This window comes from Schistocerca serialis, chromosome 1 (genome assembly GCF_023864345.2).
Source record: "Schistocerca serialis cubense isolate TAMUIC-IGC-003099 chromosome 1, iqSchSeri2.2, whole genome shotgun sequence".
In the NCBI taxonomy this organism is placed as follows: domain Eukaryota; kingdom Metazoa; phylum Arthropoda; class Insecta; order Orthoptera; family Acrididae; genus Schistocerca; species Schistocerca serialis.
In genome coordinates this window covers 872,815,635-872,833,359 of record NC_064638.1, presented here as the reverse complement: position 1 = coordinate 872,833,359, position 17,725 = coordinate 872,815,635, and the positions used below count along the sequence as shown (strand labels likewise).

The window sequence follows — 17,725 nt, the reverse complement described above, 5'->3', positions numbered from 1 at the left end:
CCAGAGTCATGCACTGGTGGTCACGGAGACACTAGCGTCACCATCTGTGGTAGTACTGATGTTGTAGTTCTGTTCCACCATTGACGCCAGATCATTTCTGTGGCCTCTCTAATGGCATTGTCCCAGTAGCTGGAAGCCTATGCCAAGATCCTGGTATGTTGATGCCCCATCAAGTGATTCTTGGACAAACAGTGCTTTGTGATCCCCCACTTGTTGGGACAGGTCAGTCAAGTATACCTGCGATGTTCTCAGCAATGATATTTGAAGGTGCATACTGTCTGTCCATTAAAAGTCTTTCCACATTGACATGAAATCTGGTATACACTGGCCTTCTACAAACTGAGATCATCTTTGATGCTTCACAGTAATGCTTGTATTTTATTCAATGGGCAGAAGAGTTTTTACTTGGTGCTTCCTCAGTAAGTGCCCGATTTTTCCTGATGGTGCACCACTGTGTGGTATAAACGCAGTAGCTGCCTCTTCCTCTGTGACTTCTCCCATCCCCAGGAATGGCAAGGAAGAGGCAACCACTGCCTTTATACCATACACTGGTGCGCTATTGGGAAAAATTAGACACATATTCCAGAAACACTGAGTAAAAAGTGTCTTTTTCCTCCCCAATAAAACATGACCATTATTGAGAAGCATCAAAGATGTCTTGGTTTGCAGATGTCTGGCATGTATTAGATTCTGTGTCAATGCCAAAAGACGTATATTTGACAGTCAGTGCACACTGTCGAAGATCATTTCCAAGAATATAACAGGTACAGTTGACTGGCCTATCCCAACAAGTCAGCAGTTGCAGAGCATCGTTTGTCTGAGAATCACTTGATGGAATACCAATGTACCAGGATCTTGGGACCAACTTCCAAATACTTGGACGCTGTCATTAGAGAGGCCATAGAAATTCACATCAGAGACAATCTCATCAAATGATATTGAGACTATAATCTTAGCAAGGCTTGGGAACCAGCACTGAGTTTAATTAAGAAGACTCTCAACAAACAAACTGATCTGGTGACCAGGGCAGATAGAGCGTCTACATCAACACCACCAAGGACACTGATGCTATCATCTCTGTGACTACTGTGGGTGCAGACCATGGATGTAATGGTTCACGGGGTGAAGTCAGCCGCATGCCCTCAGGATCTCAGTTTGTCAGCGCACCTGATGATGGTAACATGTCTGATCACCAAAACATTGTGCCTGTTGCACACTGTGAGTGGGCAATACTTCTGTGGACTATTCAATCAACAAATACACCAGGAAAAACTGAATCATCACAACATTTACACTGACTTTTGAGCACTAGCTTGTTTTCCAGCAATAGTAAGTATACACATTACATGAAATATATTCACAGTTGCGAATATGGACAACCACCAGCAGTTTAATGGAGTGAAAACAATTAAAATACAGGGCGTTTCAAAAAGAAAGAGCAGATTTCAAACATTTATTTCTCAAAAACTACAAATGATAGAAACACAATTCAAACGTTTCTTGTCAGAGAAAGGTTCAAAGTTTTTCAATGGTCCGCGCAGAAGTTCCATGCAAATCCGCAGTGGCGCTGGCGTTTGTTTGTAGGAAAATGGCGACGACACCACAGGAACGATCATTTTGTGTGCTGCAATTTGCAAAGTTAGAGTCCATTGTTGGTGTGCAACGTGCATTCCGCCGTCAATTCAACAAACAGCCGCCTCGTCATAAGCAAATTTATGAGTGGCATCACAGATTCGTAGAAGATGGTTGCATCTGCAAGCGAAAAAGCACGGGTCGTCCACGCACATCGGATGAAAATGTCGAGCGTGTCCGTGCAGCTTACGAAAGGAGCCCTAGAAAATCCACGACACGGGCAAGTCACGAACTAAACATGTCTAAAACAACGGTATGGCGCGTTCTGAGTAAGCGTCTGCACATGAAGCCGTACAAACTGCAGTTATTGCAAGCATTGCGTCCTGACGACCACAACAAAAGGTTCGAATTTTCAACTGCAATTCTACAGGACATGGAAGAGGACAATTTTGCCGAACGATTAATTTTTTCAGATGAATCAACGTTTCACATTTCTGGTAAAGTTAATCGGCATAACGTACGAATTTGGGCGAGTGAAACTCCGAGGGACGTTATTCAACATGAAAGAGACTCACCAAAGGTTAACGTCTTTTGTGCAATTTCGGTAAACAAAGTTTATGGACCTTTCTTTTTCATGGAGAAAACTATCACAGGAACCATTTACCTGGACATGTTAGAAAACTGGCTATTTCCTCAACTTCAGGAAGATTCAAATCACTTCATCTTCATGCAAGATGGCGCCCCACCACACTTCTCTGAACCTGTACGACGGTACCTAAATAACACCATTCCAGGACGGTGGATTGGAAGAGCAGGAGCACAAGATCAATGTCATCGTCTGTGGCCTCCCAGGTCACCAGACCTTACTCCCTGCGATTTTTATTTGTGGGGGTACATAAAGGACTGTGTTTATGTCCCACCTATGCCCGCTACTCTTCAAGAGGTACGACATCGAATTGTTGCGGCCGTGAATTCGGTAACTAAAGACCAGTTGCGTCGTGTGTGGCAAGAAATGAGATACCGGTTTGATATTTGTCGTGTAACAAATGGTGCTCATATTGAGGTACAGTTTTGATATTTGTTGTGTAACATTTGGTACTCATATTGAGTGAAGGACCGTTGGAATTGTGTTTCTATCATTTGTAGTTTTTGAGAAATAAATGTTTGAAATCTGCTCTTTCTTTTTGAAACGCCCTGTATGTGCCAGACTGGAGCTCAAACCTGGATTTATTGTGAGCGGTCACCTTACTATTAGGATATCTGAGCACACTTCATGGCAGACCCAAACTTCCATATGTCATCAACCATGTGTCTACAGTTTCACTTTTACATCCATTATGTATATTACCATGCAGGGGAGAGATTTTAATTTAAAGTCACCTGCCTGGTGTTGGTGGATAAATACAATATTACAGTGCTTGTGTTGTTCAGAATTACGATCATTGTTCCTTCAGACATGCTTGCTTATCTGGAACAGGCACTGCAGTGACTACAGTCATTATGAAATAAATTAAATGCATACACAGCTGTGAATATGGACAACCATCAGCTGCGTAACGGAATGACGACAATGAAAATTCCTGATAAGCGGGCAATTCGCGTTCCAGTTCCACGCAGCACAAATTTTCATTATTGTTGTTCCATTATACAGCTGTTGGTTGTCCATATTTGCAATTGTATATACATTTCAAGTATTTCATAATGGCTGTATTTATCACAGTGCCTATTTCTTCAGACATGCATGCATGTCTGAAGGCACGTTCCATTGAATTTCCAAACAACACAGGTAATGCAGTATCGTAGTACAAACATTCAAATAGACAACCACACAGGTACCAAAACACGCACTCTTGTGGCCATGGCAAGACTGGAGTCTTACTGTGACCACGGGAGTGTGCGTTTGGGTGTCTGCATGGTTGTGTGTGTGAATGTATGTGTTCCGTTGCTAGAAAAAGAGATAGTGCTCAAAAGCTTGCGTGAATGCTGCTTTCTGTTATGTGTTTATGTGCTCCATGAATTGATGCACTATGGGTGATTGGTTGCCTTTCCTTAATTTTATGTATTGCAACAGCCAGGAATTATCTTCATTGAAATACCACTCCATGCTCCACAGTTACAGTACACTATTCCTTAATTCTGAATCACTGTTACATAACATTAAATTTCATCTGCCATCTTTGCTTCAGTCATCTAGTGTAATTTTGCCTACTAGGTATCAAAATCTTTCATCTCTTCTTTAGTACCCTACCCACTTCAAGATATTTAATTGTTTCTTGTTTGCAATTATTGTTATTATCCTCAGTATTATTGCTTTTGAGCTGTACTAAACTTCATCATATCCAGATTTTTTTCTGATTTTTCCTTGCTTTTTATCCAGAAAGTTACTCGCTTGGAAGATGCCCACAATTTGCTGTTGTTGAGATAGTCTGCTCAGTATGCAATCACTAAAATAAACATGTATCACATTAGAGTCCTTCGTTAAAAACCCCTTAATAAAAATACTCATTTCTTCAGATGATGGACTAGAACATTATCCATTCAAAACAGAGGGGTCAGATAAGAGGGGTTGTGGGGGGTGGGGGGAGTGTTGTTTGGGGAAGGAGACCAGACAGTGAGGTCATCGGTCTCATTGGATTAGGGAAGGACGGGGAAGGAAGTCGGCCGTGCCCTTTGAAAGAAACCATCCCAGCATTTGCCTGGAGCGATTTAAGGAAATCACGGAAAACTTAAATCAGGATGGCCGGACATGGGATTGAACCGTCGTCCTCCTGAATGCGAGTCCAGTGTATAACCACTGCGCCACCTCACTTGGTCATTCAAAACAAACTAACAACTAGATATTATGTTACTGCAGATGTTGATAGTGTAATCTGTTAACCAGTACCACAGATGGTTTGGTGACAACTTCTACACTAGTGTGCCAGAGATGAAAATCATGGTGCACAACAAAACATGTCTTCCAGTTGGGGCAACTGACATTGCAGACTCCTACCACAAAGGACATCAGTTGAATTATTAGCACAATCCTATAGAGTATAGCACCTGTTTTAATAACTGTCAGCAGTTACATGTAACAAACAGACTCCAAAAGAGCACCATGCTAATCTGTGATTCCTAAACAACTGCCAGCAACTCATGAAGACTGTTAAGAACTGAATTCAACAGATGACAAGGGGTACCCAAAAGAAACCACACTTCATTTTCAAATTTATTTATTTACTTTTTGAACAAGAAACCTCCAGTTTCCTTCGAAGTCTCTACTGGCACTAATACACTTGTCTAACTTTTTTTATTTCATTATTTGAAACATTTTCAAAGTCTTATTCTGTGATGCCTGATTTATTCTGAGGTGCCTGATAGTGCCTCGCAGTGCCACTCAAGCATTTCCTTGTAGGACATTTGTGATATTTTAAGAGTTTCTGTACCAGTTTTTCTGAGCATGAAACTGAACCATGCGCTGTTCGTAAGAATGAGCCATTACAAAAATGACTTGCACACAAAGTAACTGTCACTAAAATGGTTATAATTTCAATTTCAATTTATTACTCATAACACATAATCTTACAAGCATGTGCATTTTCAGCTAAGTATAAAGTTTTTACAATTACAATTTTTTTAGTTTACATTATTTTGTATTACATTACAGTTCATGAGAAATTCAAGTTATGAGGGCATTTTTGGATAAGCCACAGACAGAGAAAAATTTTTTAGAGTACAGAAGCGTATAATAAGAGTAATGAGTAATGTAAATCCAAGAACATCATGTCGAAACCTATTCAAAGAATTGGGCATATTAACCACAGCTTCTCAGTATATTTATTCCTTAATGAAGTTTGTTGTAAATGATACATCTCTTTTTCCAGCTAACTGCTTAGTACACAGTATCAATACTAGGAATAAGAACAATATACATAAAGATTTAAAATCACTTACTTTTGCCAGGAGTCCAGTATTCAGCAGTGCATATTTTCAATAAGTTACCAGCAACCTTAAAGAATTTTTGGTGGCCAACATCTTCTATTCCATCCATGAGTTTCTCTACAAGTGCAGTAGACCATTTTAATGAAAATTTATTGTACTTTAATTTTTGACAATACTTTGTTGTAACAGCCAAGTAACTACCTACTGTGTAAATGACGGATGTATGGAAAGCAGATGTAAGTCTTAAGTCTATAAATAGTGGAAGTTTAATTTTAAATCTTGTACATAATCTGACTGTTCTTAACTGAGGATCACTGAAATGAATAGTTTACTTTAATTTTTGACAACACTTGGTTGTAATAGCCAAGAAACTAGCAAATGCCTGAATGATGGATTTAATGAAAGCAGATGTAAGTATTAAACCTGTAAATATTAGAAGTTTAAATTTAATTTATGTACATAATTTTACTGTTTATTGACTGAGGATCATTAAAATTAATGAAACTCATGTTTTTCTAATTACATTTTTGTAATGTGTTTATCTGACATGTTCCACACCCAGGAGGATTCCCTCTTTTATGGGTCTATGGAATGAATAATTAATCTAATGTAATCTTGACTGACTATTTAAAATCATCCCCTGTCAACATCTCAACTTTGTTCAGTAATAACATGTTTAAAAAAAGAGAGCTTTTTGCTGTTAAAGTGAATCTTCTGTTAACCTATGAAAGTCTTTTCTACGCCTTTTTTCATAGTTGTGAACATCCATGTTTCTTTTTGTGATCTTAGATTCTTCTTTCACTAGCATAATAGTTTCTAGTACATACATGGTATAAACTGTGAGAATATTGTGTCTAATGAATAAAGGTTTGCAAGAAGTTCCTGATTTTACTCTTGCTACGATCCTCAAAGTTCACTTCACCCTTTTCGTGTTAGTTTGGCACGTCCAACGCCACAGTACTATTCCATAAGATAAGAAAGGGTACACCAATCCATAATATGGTCCTTGTGTTTCATAATTAAGATATGGTGATAATCTTCTTAATATGTATAGACTGCGTGTTATTTTTTTACAGACATAATCAGCTTAGTGCTTCAATGAAAGTCGATCATCTACATGTAAACCCAAGAATTTACAATCTGTACAGGTTTTTGGTAGAATTTCATCAATCACGGTATTTTGTCTGTTTGGACCACTTGATTTAAAATTTATAATATTAGTTTTTCTATGTTTACTTTTAGGTTGTCTCTTTCAAAGTGAGCTCTTGCTTTTTCAATAAAGTTATATATCTCTTCAGCTAGGCACAGCAGGCACCAGATGTATCATCTGCATGCATAGTGATCAACTGCTTATTGTCAAGAGAACTTGGAAAATCATTTACACAGCATAAATAAGATTGGACCTAAAGTGGAGCTTTGAGGAACACTGAAATGTATATTTCTAAAACTTGACCTTCTCCTCTCCAGTGTTTCTCCATTAGAGTATACAATCTCTGTGCACTACCGTCTACCACTTAAATATGGTTCTAGCAGTTGAATGAGTTTTCCAGTGACACCACTCTTTGCAATTTTTGATAAGAGCATGTCATGATGTACTCTGTCAAAAGCCCTTGAGAGGTCTGGGACTACTCCTGCTGCTTGGGATTTTTCATTTATTTTTTGAAGTACATGATGGACAAATTGTATTGCTTATGAGGTGGTACTTCAACCTCTTCTGAAACCATGCTGTAAATCACCTAATATGTCAGTATTGTTGTGATGTTCCAAGATTTTTTTTAATATTGTTTTCTCTATCAGTTTGCTGAAAGCTGATATTAGAGCAAAGGATCTGTAGTTTTTTATATGCTTTATTTCCTACTTTTTGTATATTGGTTTAACTACAGCCAGTTTTGACTAGTCAGGGAACACACTATCTTCAAGAACACAGTTTATTAGGTGAACTAGTGGTTTCATTGGTTCATATTTGCATTTCTTCAATAGATATGGAGAAATTGCATCTAATACAGCTGATTTTCTGTTTCTGAGGTTATGAGTAAGCTGCAGAATGTCATATGTGCTTGCTGTGGGTAGTATATTGCAGTTCTGTTTGTTACTGGACTGAAATGTGTGCTGTATATCCTGTTTCATAGAGACATCATTTTTGACAGTACATGTGAAGTAATTGTTAAAAATATCAGTGTTTCACTGATCTAACATGTTGTGGTTGATTCTCCCAAGTATTTGTTATTTTTGTGCTTGAGAAGGATGGCGTCTGTAGCAAAACACTGTACATTCAATTTGCTGTCTACTACTTTTTGGATCTGTTTTATAACTAAGTCCTTCCCTAGTCCATTAAGATGTAAGCCATGGGATGTGTGGAATCTTCTTTGTATGTCCACAAATGTAACATTTTTTGATCTTGTGCATATATGAGGGTTGGAACTTTAATAGTGGCAACTATTTATTTACAGCTCGTACAAAATAGATATGTGTTTCAAAGTTTTACTGAACTTCAAAGTAGTCACCAGCATTGTGTATAACCCATTGCCAGCAATGTGGAAGTCGTAGGATACTTTTAGCAGTGCCAATTGTGTTGACAGTTCAAGCAGCACGGTCTATTGCCCAAACAATTTGTAACAGTTCTGAAGTGAATGCCTTGAAGTGTTTCCTTCAATTTAGAAATCGAGTTGAACTTACAAGGCCTTAAGTCATGGTAGTGCAGTATGTGGTATAGCACTTAGCAGCCCCATCAATCAAACAAATCAGTAACAGCTTGTACTGTGCATGCTTGAGCATTGTCCTGCAAAATGATGGTCAGGTCGTACAGAAAGTGTCATCATTTCTGTCTCTATGCTGTTAATTTTTGGAACACAACCTATGACTAGATTAGAGACAGAAGTGATGACACTTTCTGACCATCATTTTGCAGGACAATGCTCAAGCACGTACAGTGCAAGCTGTTTCATTTGTTTGACTGATGGGGCTGCTAAGGGCTATATCACCTACTCCCCTGACTTAAGCCCTCATGAGTTCAACTCAGTTTCTAAACTGAAGGAAACACTTCACGGTACTTACTTCAGAACTGCTACAAATTCGTTGGGAAATAGACCGTGCCACTCAAACTGTTAACACAACTGGCACTGCTAAGAGTATCCTAAAAGTCCCACATCACTGGCAATGAGTTATACACAATGCTGGTGACTACTTTGAAGGTCAGTGAAACTTTGAAACACATATCTATTTTGTACGAGCTGTAAGTAAATAGTTGCCACTATTAAAGTTCCAACCCTCTTATTTAGGATCTGTTTATTTGAGCTTCACATTTCTTCATGTACACATGACCAGATTGGCAAGTCATGTTGATGTGGAACAGAGAAGATGATCATGTTTGGGCTTCTCAGCTCATGTAGCCTTCTTTCAAGTGAGATCACTAGATAAAAGCAGCATTAAGACTTCTTCAGCAATAACAGTTGACTTACTAACTTAGGAATGGTAACTATAGTACTAACATCAGAACTACAAAAGCTTTGCCCATTACATTACTTCTTTGGATGGAGGAGGGATTGCCCTCTCGAATATTTATCTATATGATATTCCAGCTGTGCTCAGTGGGGCTGACATCACTGAGCTCCAGGGCATTGTGAGTTTCATCGTGGTAGTGAAGTGTAGGTCTCATGATTGGTGGGCTGGTGGTGGAGTGGGCCATTGAGTGTTCAATAAAGGCAATGCTTTTTATCTTCTGTACGACTGTCCTTGACAGAGATACCAGTGTGGATGGAGATGTTGCCTCATAAGCTGAGTCATTGCTGGGGTGGTCCCAGTGGAAAGCAGTCATGTAAGGTACAGCCAAAGAAGGATGTCATCCTTGATGCTGACAGTGTACGTTATCTGGCCATAGTGAGCTCCACTGTGATTGTCTTTTGCAGAGTATATCTGCAGACCTTTTCTTGCCTTTCAGTGACATGGTGTAATATATACTAAGGAAATGATTCAGTGCTGCCTGCATTGGGAACTCCTTAACATCCAAACAAGATGGCACATTGGTTAGCAAAGTAGACTATCCTAATTTCTGTTTTCAGCTGTTATTCTAACTGGATTAAGGGGAATCACAGGATGTTTTTGTTGGAAAGAATCTGATTCCTTTTGTTCCTTTCTGAGTGTGTGCTCTACCTCTGCTGACCTCATCATGAATGTACTGTTTAATCTCATTTCCACAGGGTTTTATCCAGTGCTGTTTAAATGTTTATGCTATCCATTCTGCCTATTTGCTTCCTTTAGGTGGAACAGAATAGACATCACATGCTCAGTATCATTTTTCGTACAGAATTCCTCAGATTGTTTAGTGGTGAAATGGAGCCCTGGAATTTGTTTATTGGTATAAGATAAGATTCCAGTTGTGGGACTATTACTCTGATTTCACAGCTATCACTAATGGTATGGTTTATCAATTTACAAGTGATGCAACAGTAGAACTATTTTTGCAATTTTGCAGATATCTCTAATTAACAGGAGAACAAATCAGCTATGGTGACCATGCTGTATGAAGTCATTACAGGATGAAATTTATCTAGGAGTGCCTCTTAAAACAAACAATTTGTGAACACCTCACCTGTTCGATTTTGGGCCTTCTTTTTAAATTTTTTTTAATTAATTAATTTATTTTTTATTATTATTATTCATTTGAAGAAGTTTATGTTGATTACATGCAACAAGTTAAAACTGTGTGTGGTCAGAAAGTAGAGGAGCCTTTGACAGTTTGAAGCTTTGACTCATCTTGTAAGGTATTCTCCAGTGGATTAAGTGACAACACAGTAATTGGAAAAAGCAGTGATCTGGACTCGAATTCTGGTCTGACATACAGTTTCAGCTTGTCACGTATTAATCCATGTGTACTCTTCAACAAGCAGAAAAATCCTTTCTAAGCTTGCAACTTACTGAGTTCATTGTTCTTCCTATACAGGCAGTTGAGTGTGAGTTAGCAATTAGAATAAGTATTGGGCTGTATGCAGCTCTAATTGAAAATTTGGCTCACTAAGGTTAAGCCATACATGTCTGTTTTATGCCCAATACGTAAATAACCTGTATTAAATTGTGATCTTACAGTCTTATAAATTACACACAGGAAAGTGATGTTAATCAATTGATAATAATAAACTGCAGTTATGAGCAATGATCAGAAATGATAAAATGGAAAATATTTGCAAACTAGTGTAGGCGATAGCCTGTGTTGCACAATTCCAGTAGCTTATTCAGAAATGAAGCAATGTTATTCAGAAATGGTGATCCTAAGATATGTTAAACAAAGTTATTTGTTTATGGATTGATTTCAACTCAATTTGGCACAGAAACAACACACAACAGGACTCGCAAGTATCAATACTGTGGAGTATATAACCTCCTAGCTCCAATAGGAGCAGAGATAGGGGTAAAAACAAGTTTCTTCCAACTCTGAGTATATAGGCTGTCTTGCACAATATGCATGTTGTGTGAAAACAACATCAGCCTGACAAATCAATAGGCACCCTACATGTCAGGGATGAGAAACAATTTTCCAGGCCCCTACATGTAGGCTGTGTTAAATAACAGACAAGTTGTATTGGAATAGTAACTACCTGCTTTATCTACCTGCTTTGCATGGAGACTTGTACACCGAAGGCAAATAAATAGTCTTCAGGCCCCTGATGTGTAGCCTGCCCCGCATGACAGGAGTTTTGTGGGAGTAGTATTTATTGAACTGTATTGTGGGGGCTACACATGCTGATAACCTTGGCTGGGGCAAGCTGAGATGGATAGAGGAGGGAATTGACAGATTGAGAGGGAGGAGTAAATGGACAGAGAGAGGGAATGAAGGGAAGATGCAGGAGGCAGGTGGAAGGTGCAGAGGTGTGGTGGATAGGTGGAAAAGGAAGAGGGGGAGGCAGAGAGATGGAAAGTGAGAGGGGGAGGAGGATATGGTTAGAGGGACTGTGGAGGAAGATATGTCCTATAGCACAACATTAAAGTAAAACTTTGCTACTGTCTTATCTCATGGCCCATATACGAATGTTCTTCTCACTTCTCCCTTCTGCCCATGATCAGTTCCATATCCTAGCATTCTCCAGTGACCTACTGCTCCCACCAATGAGGACTTGAGATAATCTCAATGCTTCAACTTAAATAAATACATATGAATCTAGTTCCCACATGCTTACAACAACTTTTTTGTTAAATTAAATTAAATAATCAACATAAAAATGCCATACTGTTCGTTTTCTTGTTTGAATATGGAGGACTCCTCTGGTTTGAAACATGTACATAATAAAATGCTTAAAAACTACTCAATATGCAAGCACTCAAGAATGTATTGTAATTTTGGTTCTTGAAATAATAGCTATGGTGCTATGTTGTTATCCAGCACGTGACTGATCATGCTTGACTACACTGTTTAATATTTAATATTAGAAATATTTGTTTTAATATTAGGAATATTATAAATGAGTCTTTGCCAGTGGAACTCCCAGCCACCATACTAAACTGAAAGCTCCTCCCTCCAGAACACTACTTATGTCTAACTTTGAAAAATTTTTGTCTGCCTGTGATGTAGCCAGAAAACATATAAAGTTATAAGCTGCTCATATCCCAGACTCCCCACTGTGTGCTTTCTGTCAAAGATGATAGTGTTACAGCATAGTGAGATAGTCATTGTGGAGTTCGAAAGACAACAGGAAGAGTCTGTGGCAAACTGAAGCTTTGTCTATGAAATGTGCTCAATTTATGTAAATGGCAATGTACAGACTGTGACACACAAATTTAACTTGTCATACATCATGAGAGTAGCACATACCCTGCATAGAATAAAGGATATCTTCCTCAATTTCTGTATTGATAGAAACTACCATTTTTAGTCATTCAAACTGTGTTTGCAGGTGGGGCTATTGCAGCTCTTGGTGGAATGGTGTGGGTGTTAGCCAGAACAATGATAGCCAGGATGGTCCCCAAAGACGAAATTGGTAAGTCTCTTCATGTTTTGTTGTTATTCTTCATTTTGTTGCTCATGGCAGTTTAACATCATTCTTAATGAAATGATCTCACAAAATTTGTCTTCCGTGTTACTGAACACTTTCTTTGTTACTAACTGATTTCTCATATATTTTAAATTAATCTTGTGCAGCGAGAAATCTATGGCCATTGCAGTCCACATCCATTACAGTAACTCTTTTAAAGTACAGTATTACATAATTTTGACAGTATTCATTTTCTGAATTATTTTCTTGCTTCAAGAATAATTTTAGTAAGAGTTACAAAATTTATATATTTTTATAATTCCAGAGGTTATAAAACTCTAATTTTTTGTAAATCAAAAGGAGTACTGCACAATTTCTGTACTGGTCACTAAATAAGAAACACCAGCTGCTAAACCAGTGACGTTATTTGACACATTTCGGGTAGTACCTATCTTCATATTGTGACGTGAGCAGCTGAGTAGCAGCATGGAAGGTCATGAGTTCAAAACTCACCTGGACTGTACAATTTTAATTTCTGTATTCTGCTCCAGTACATTCTAGAAGTATCCACAAATGTCAAGAATCATTGTACTGGAATGTTCTATAGCTGTATATATACCATATATGTTCTGGCCAGAGGCAGTTCACTCTGCGCTCTTGTATGTGCAAGTGCTGAATAAACCTTTGTCAAGTGAAGTTAATGTTCATCATTCATCTAATTACACCTTCTTCTAACGTGACATTATTCTAGTGGAGGTGCTGGGTACTGGAACTTATGATAGTGCACATTACTGACGACACAGCAGCTCCCATCAGGCCACAAATAGTCACCATTTACATGGCGAGAAACCAGAGTTCCAGCCATATTCAACAGATCGCAACCTACCGGAGACAGAAGAAGAAGAGGATGTTACAATGACAGCAACTGTGTGCCACCACATGAAACATCCTTCCATGTTCTCTGGTGACGATGGCCAAGATCCAAATAAGTGGCTGAAGGTATAGCCAAATTTAACAAATGGGATGACACCAAGTGTTTGGCTAACATATTTTTCTACATGGAGGGTACTGCCACGCAATGGTATGAGAACAGTGAGGAGAAGTTCACAAGCTGGGAAGTATTCCAGGTGGAACTGCACAAGTATTTCGATGACACACAACAGAAGCATAAGGCTGAAGATAAATTAAAGTGCAGGGCACAGCGTCCAGGAGAAACTACAGCATCCTACATTCAATACATCTTGGAGTTGTGTAAAATAGTGGATCCTAGAATGAAGGAGGAAGATAAGGTTGCACTCTCATGAAGGGTGTTGCTGAGGACATATATCAAGCCCTACTCCTGAAGGAGGTTTTGACAGCAGACAACTTCATAAAATGGTACAAGTATATTGAGACAATGCATCAAAAAATAATTACATGCAAGAAGCTTGAATGGCTTCCAAATGTCATATTGCGATCTGTTATGGAGGAAGCAACTGATTTCACAAGTATTCTTCATCAGATAGTGAGAGAGGAAGTTCAGAAGGCACTTGGATTGCACGGCGAGCAAAAAACCGAGACACTTCAAGAGGTCATAAGGGAGGAAGTGGAACAGACATTGAACCCAATCTCTCATCCTTCATTTCTCTTGAAAATGGTAAAAAAGTCAACACTCAGGCGGAGTTATGTTCCTACAATGTCACATGAGGAACCTGCTTCGGCACCAAGGAAGACTGATGCCTGGAGGACCCAAGATAACCAACCAGTATGTTTCCACTGTGGACGACCGGGACATGTGGTGTGCTATTGTCGAGAAAGGTGGTGGATATTTGATGATGCTCTTGCCAGAAGAAAGCAGACTGATCTTAGCCAATGCCAACTCCGAGGCAATGAAGATGAACAAGAAGATGTGGGTGCAGGATGACGTAGGTCACCATCGCCACAAGCTAGTCGCTGGGGAGGACGCTCCCCAACACGCTGATCAAGGTCTCCATCTCTGTTTAGAAGCTCCAGCCAATCACCAAGCTGCCGCAACCTGGAAAACTAAAGGGTGCGACCTTCCTTGGAGGTGAGGCTGCCAAAGCAAAAAATCCTCCACCGGTGATCACTACAAAAATGATAGGAAACTACATCAATATCCTCATGGATGGCCGACCAGCACAAGCTCTTGTGGACTTTGGAGCATCATATTCAGTCATTTTAGAGAAGTACCGTCGCCAGTTGCAGAAAACCATATTCATCAACAACAAAACATCTCTGCTGTAGATGGCTGATAGGAGTATGTAAAACCTACAGGAAGATGCGTCATTCGTGTGGGTGTAAGTGGCCAAACACAGCCCTTAGAATTCATCATCTTACAAGAGTGTAGTCATGACGTCATTATCGGATGGGACTTTTTGAAGCTTCTCAGGCAATTATAGATTGTGGTTGCTCAAAGATTGTGCTAGACGAGATGAGATACTGTGGACAGGAAGGTGCACATCCGCATGTGTGGAGACTGTGTGTGCTGAATGAAGTGATCATTCCTGCATTCAGCACTAGAAAAATATCTGTCATGTGTCATGCCATGCGTCAACCCATGGATCTTGTAGTGGAATGTAAGGGAAGCATATCCCTGAAGAATAACTTGGTCATCCCAGGCTCTGTCATCTCGTTTAAGAACAGATTCAGTGACTTGTGGAGAGTTAACTGTTGCCGAGAACCGCAGATCCTTCCAAGATGCATGTGCATAGCAAATGTTGAGCCATTAATTGAAGAACAGTAAAGCATCATAGAAACCTCCCATGCCGAGTCTGTGGGCGAAATTAGTGCTACCACTATGAGACAAGATCTTCTAGCTTGACTATCACCAGATCTCACTAAGGAACAACAGAAGAAGCTACTTGCCATTCTTCAAGAGTTCTCTGAATGCTTCAATCCACAGGTGAAGAGCAAATTAGACAAATTGACAGTGAAGCACTGGATTAGCACTGGAGACCATCAACCAATAAGCTAGAGAGCATACTATGTGTTAGCAACGGAACGTCAAATAATTTGCGAGGAGGTAGAAAAAATGATGAAGAATGACATCATTCAGCCTTCACAGAGCCCATGGTCATCACCAGATCACCAGTGGTCCTCGTCAGGGAGAAGGATGGCAGTTGGCGCTTTTGTGTTGATTACAGGAAGCTTAATCAGATAACTAAACTGGATGTTTACCCTCTTCCACAAATTGACAATTCACTAGATTGTCTGAAGGGGGCTAAGTTTTTGCCAACCATGGACATGTACCCAGGGTACTGACAAATCAAAGTATATGATCGTGAGAAAACTTCATTCATCACCCCTGAGGGTCTGTATGAGTTTAAGATAATGCCATTTGGTTTGTGTAATGCACCAGCAACTTTAGAATGGATGACGGATAATCTTGTACGTCACCTGAAGTGGACGATGTGTCTTTGTTATTTAGATGACATTATAGTGTTCTCAGAGACATTTGATGAACATATAAAAAGACTGAGGGCCGTTCCTAAGTGTCTCCAATGAGGTCGACTGAAACTTAATCCGAGAAGGTGTCTCTTTGGAGAAAAAGAAATCAAAGTACGTGGACACCTTATGTCAAACAAAGGCGTTCGGCCAGACCCAGAAAAGGCAAGATCTATAATGGAATCTCCTATTCCTAAGAGTATTAGAGATGTGAGAAGCTTCCTCGGATTATGTTCTTATTACCGTCATTTTATCAAAGACTTATATCAAAGACAGGCCACTCCAAGAGTTGTTAAACGCTGATGCTAAATTTATCTGGGGTGGTTCTCAACAAGATTCTTTCAATGTGCTGCGAAAAGCTCTGACAACTGACCCTGTACTTGGTCGGTATGATGAGAGAGCGCTGACAGAACTACACACAGATGCCAGTGGGTATAGGATTGGTGCTGTTCTGGTGCAAAGTTCGGATGGAAAAGAGAAGGTTATAGCTTATGCTTCTAGGACACTTACAAAAACTGAGAGAAACTACCCAACTACAGAAAGAGAATGTCTTGCTGTGATCTGGACCATGTGCAAATTTCCACAGTATCTCTATGGAAGGCCATTCACAGTTGTTACAGACCATCATTCACTTTGTTGGCTGACAGGTCTTAAGGATCCAACAGGACGACTTGCCAGGTGGGCACTACATATTCAAGAGTATGACATTACCATAGTGTGCAAAAATGGAAGAAAACACCAAGATGCCGACTGTCTCTCAAGAAACCCTGTGCAAGACCATCAAGACTTTGATGAAAATAGTGACTGTCTCACTGCTCTCCAGGATCTCTCTGCTGAGCAGAAGAAGGACGCCAAGATATCTCAAATTATGCTTGCCTTAAATCAGTCAGAGGATGTGAAAGGACAATTTAAGGTAGCTAATGGATTACTTTGCAAGAAAAACTTTGATCCATTTGGAAAGAGGTGGCTACCAGTGATTCCTAAGCACATGCACCTGAGGCCAGACATTTAGGATTTACTAAGACCTATGATAGAATCCGCAAGAGAATTTCCTGGCCAGGTTTCTTTAGGGGTGTCCGTCACTATGTGTCGCACTGCAGAGAGTGCCAGAGAAGAAAGGCAGTTCCTCAGAAACCACCTGGCCGACTCATACCAACTCCACTAGCTGAAATGCCTTTCCAGCATGTTGGGCTTGACCTCCTCAGGCGATTTCCAGCATCTGCGAATGGCAATAGATGGATTATTGTTTGCACTAATTATCTGACACACTATGCCATTACAAAAGCCGTGAAAACAGCTGAAGCATCTGAGGTAGCCAAATTCATCGTGGAAGATATTGTATTCAAACACGGTGGCCCAAGGTCATTAATTACAGATCAAGGGAAAGTTTTCAATAGAATCTTGTGACAGAAATAAACTGTCAGTGCAACATTACTCATCACATGACAACTGCCTACCATCTGCAAACTAATGGGCTTACTGAATGCTTAATAAGACCTTGGTTGACATGCTATCAGTGTTCATCAGTGTTGAGCAGAGCAACTGGGGTGAGGTGCTACCTTTTGTGACGTTTGCCTACAACACCGCCAAACAAGATACCACAGGATTTACGCCATTTTTCCTGGTGCATGGGCGTGAGGTGACTACTACGATGGACATTGTATTTCCTTTACATCCTGATGACGTGGACGACAACTACATTGACCAGGTGTTAACCAGAGCTGAGGAAGCTCGGCAGTTAGTTTGACTCCCCATGCTGCAAGCTCAAGAAAATGATCACTGAAGGTATGACACAAGCCACTGCTCTGTTGTCTGCCAGCTTGGTG

General features: G+C 39.8%; 1 protein-coding gene across 1 annotated transcript in view; it reads left to right on the top strand.

Moving 5' to 3' along the window:
- The window catches only part of LOC126486258 (proton-coupled folate transporter-like), a 151,326-nt gene that overhangs the window by 108,390 nt on the left and 25,211 nt on the right, over positions 1-17,725 (top strand). Inside the window, exon 8 of the mRNA XM_050108936.1 lies at positions 12,378-12,461. Within this exon, the coding sequence (XP_049964893.1) occupies positions 12,378-12,461 (84 nt within the window). The remainder of the gene's footprint in view (positions 1-12,377; positions 12,462-17,725) is intronic.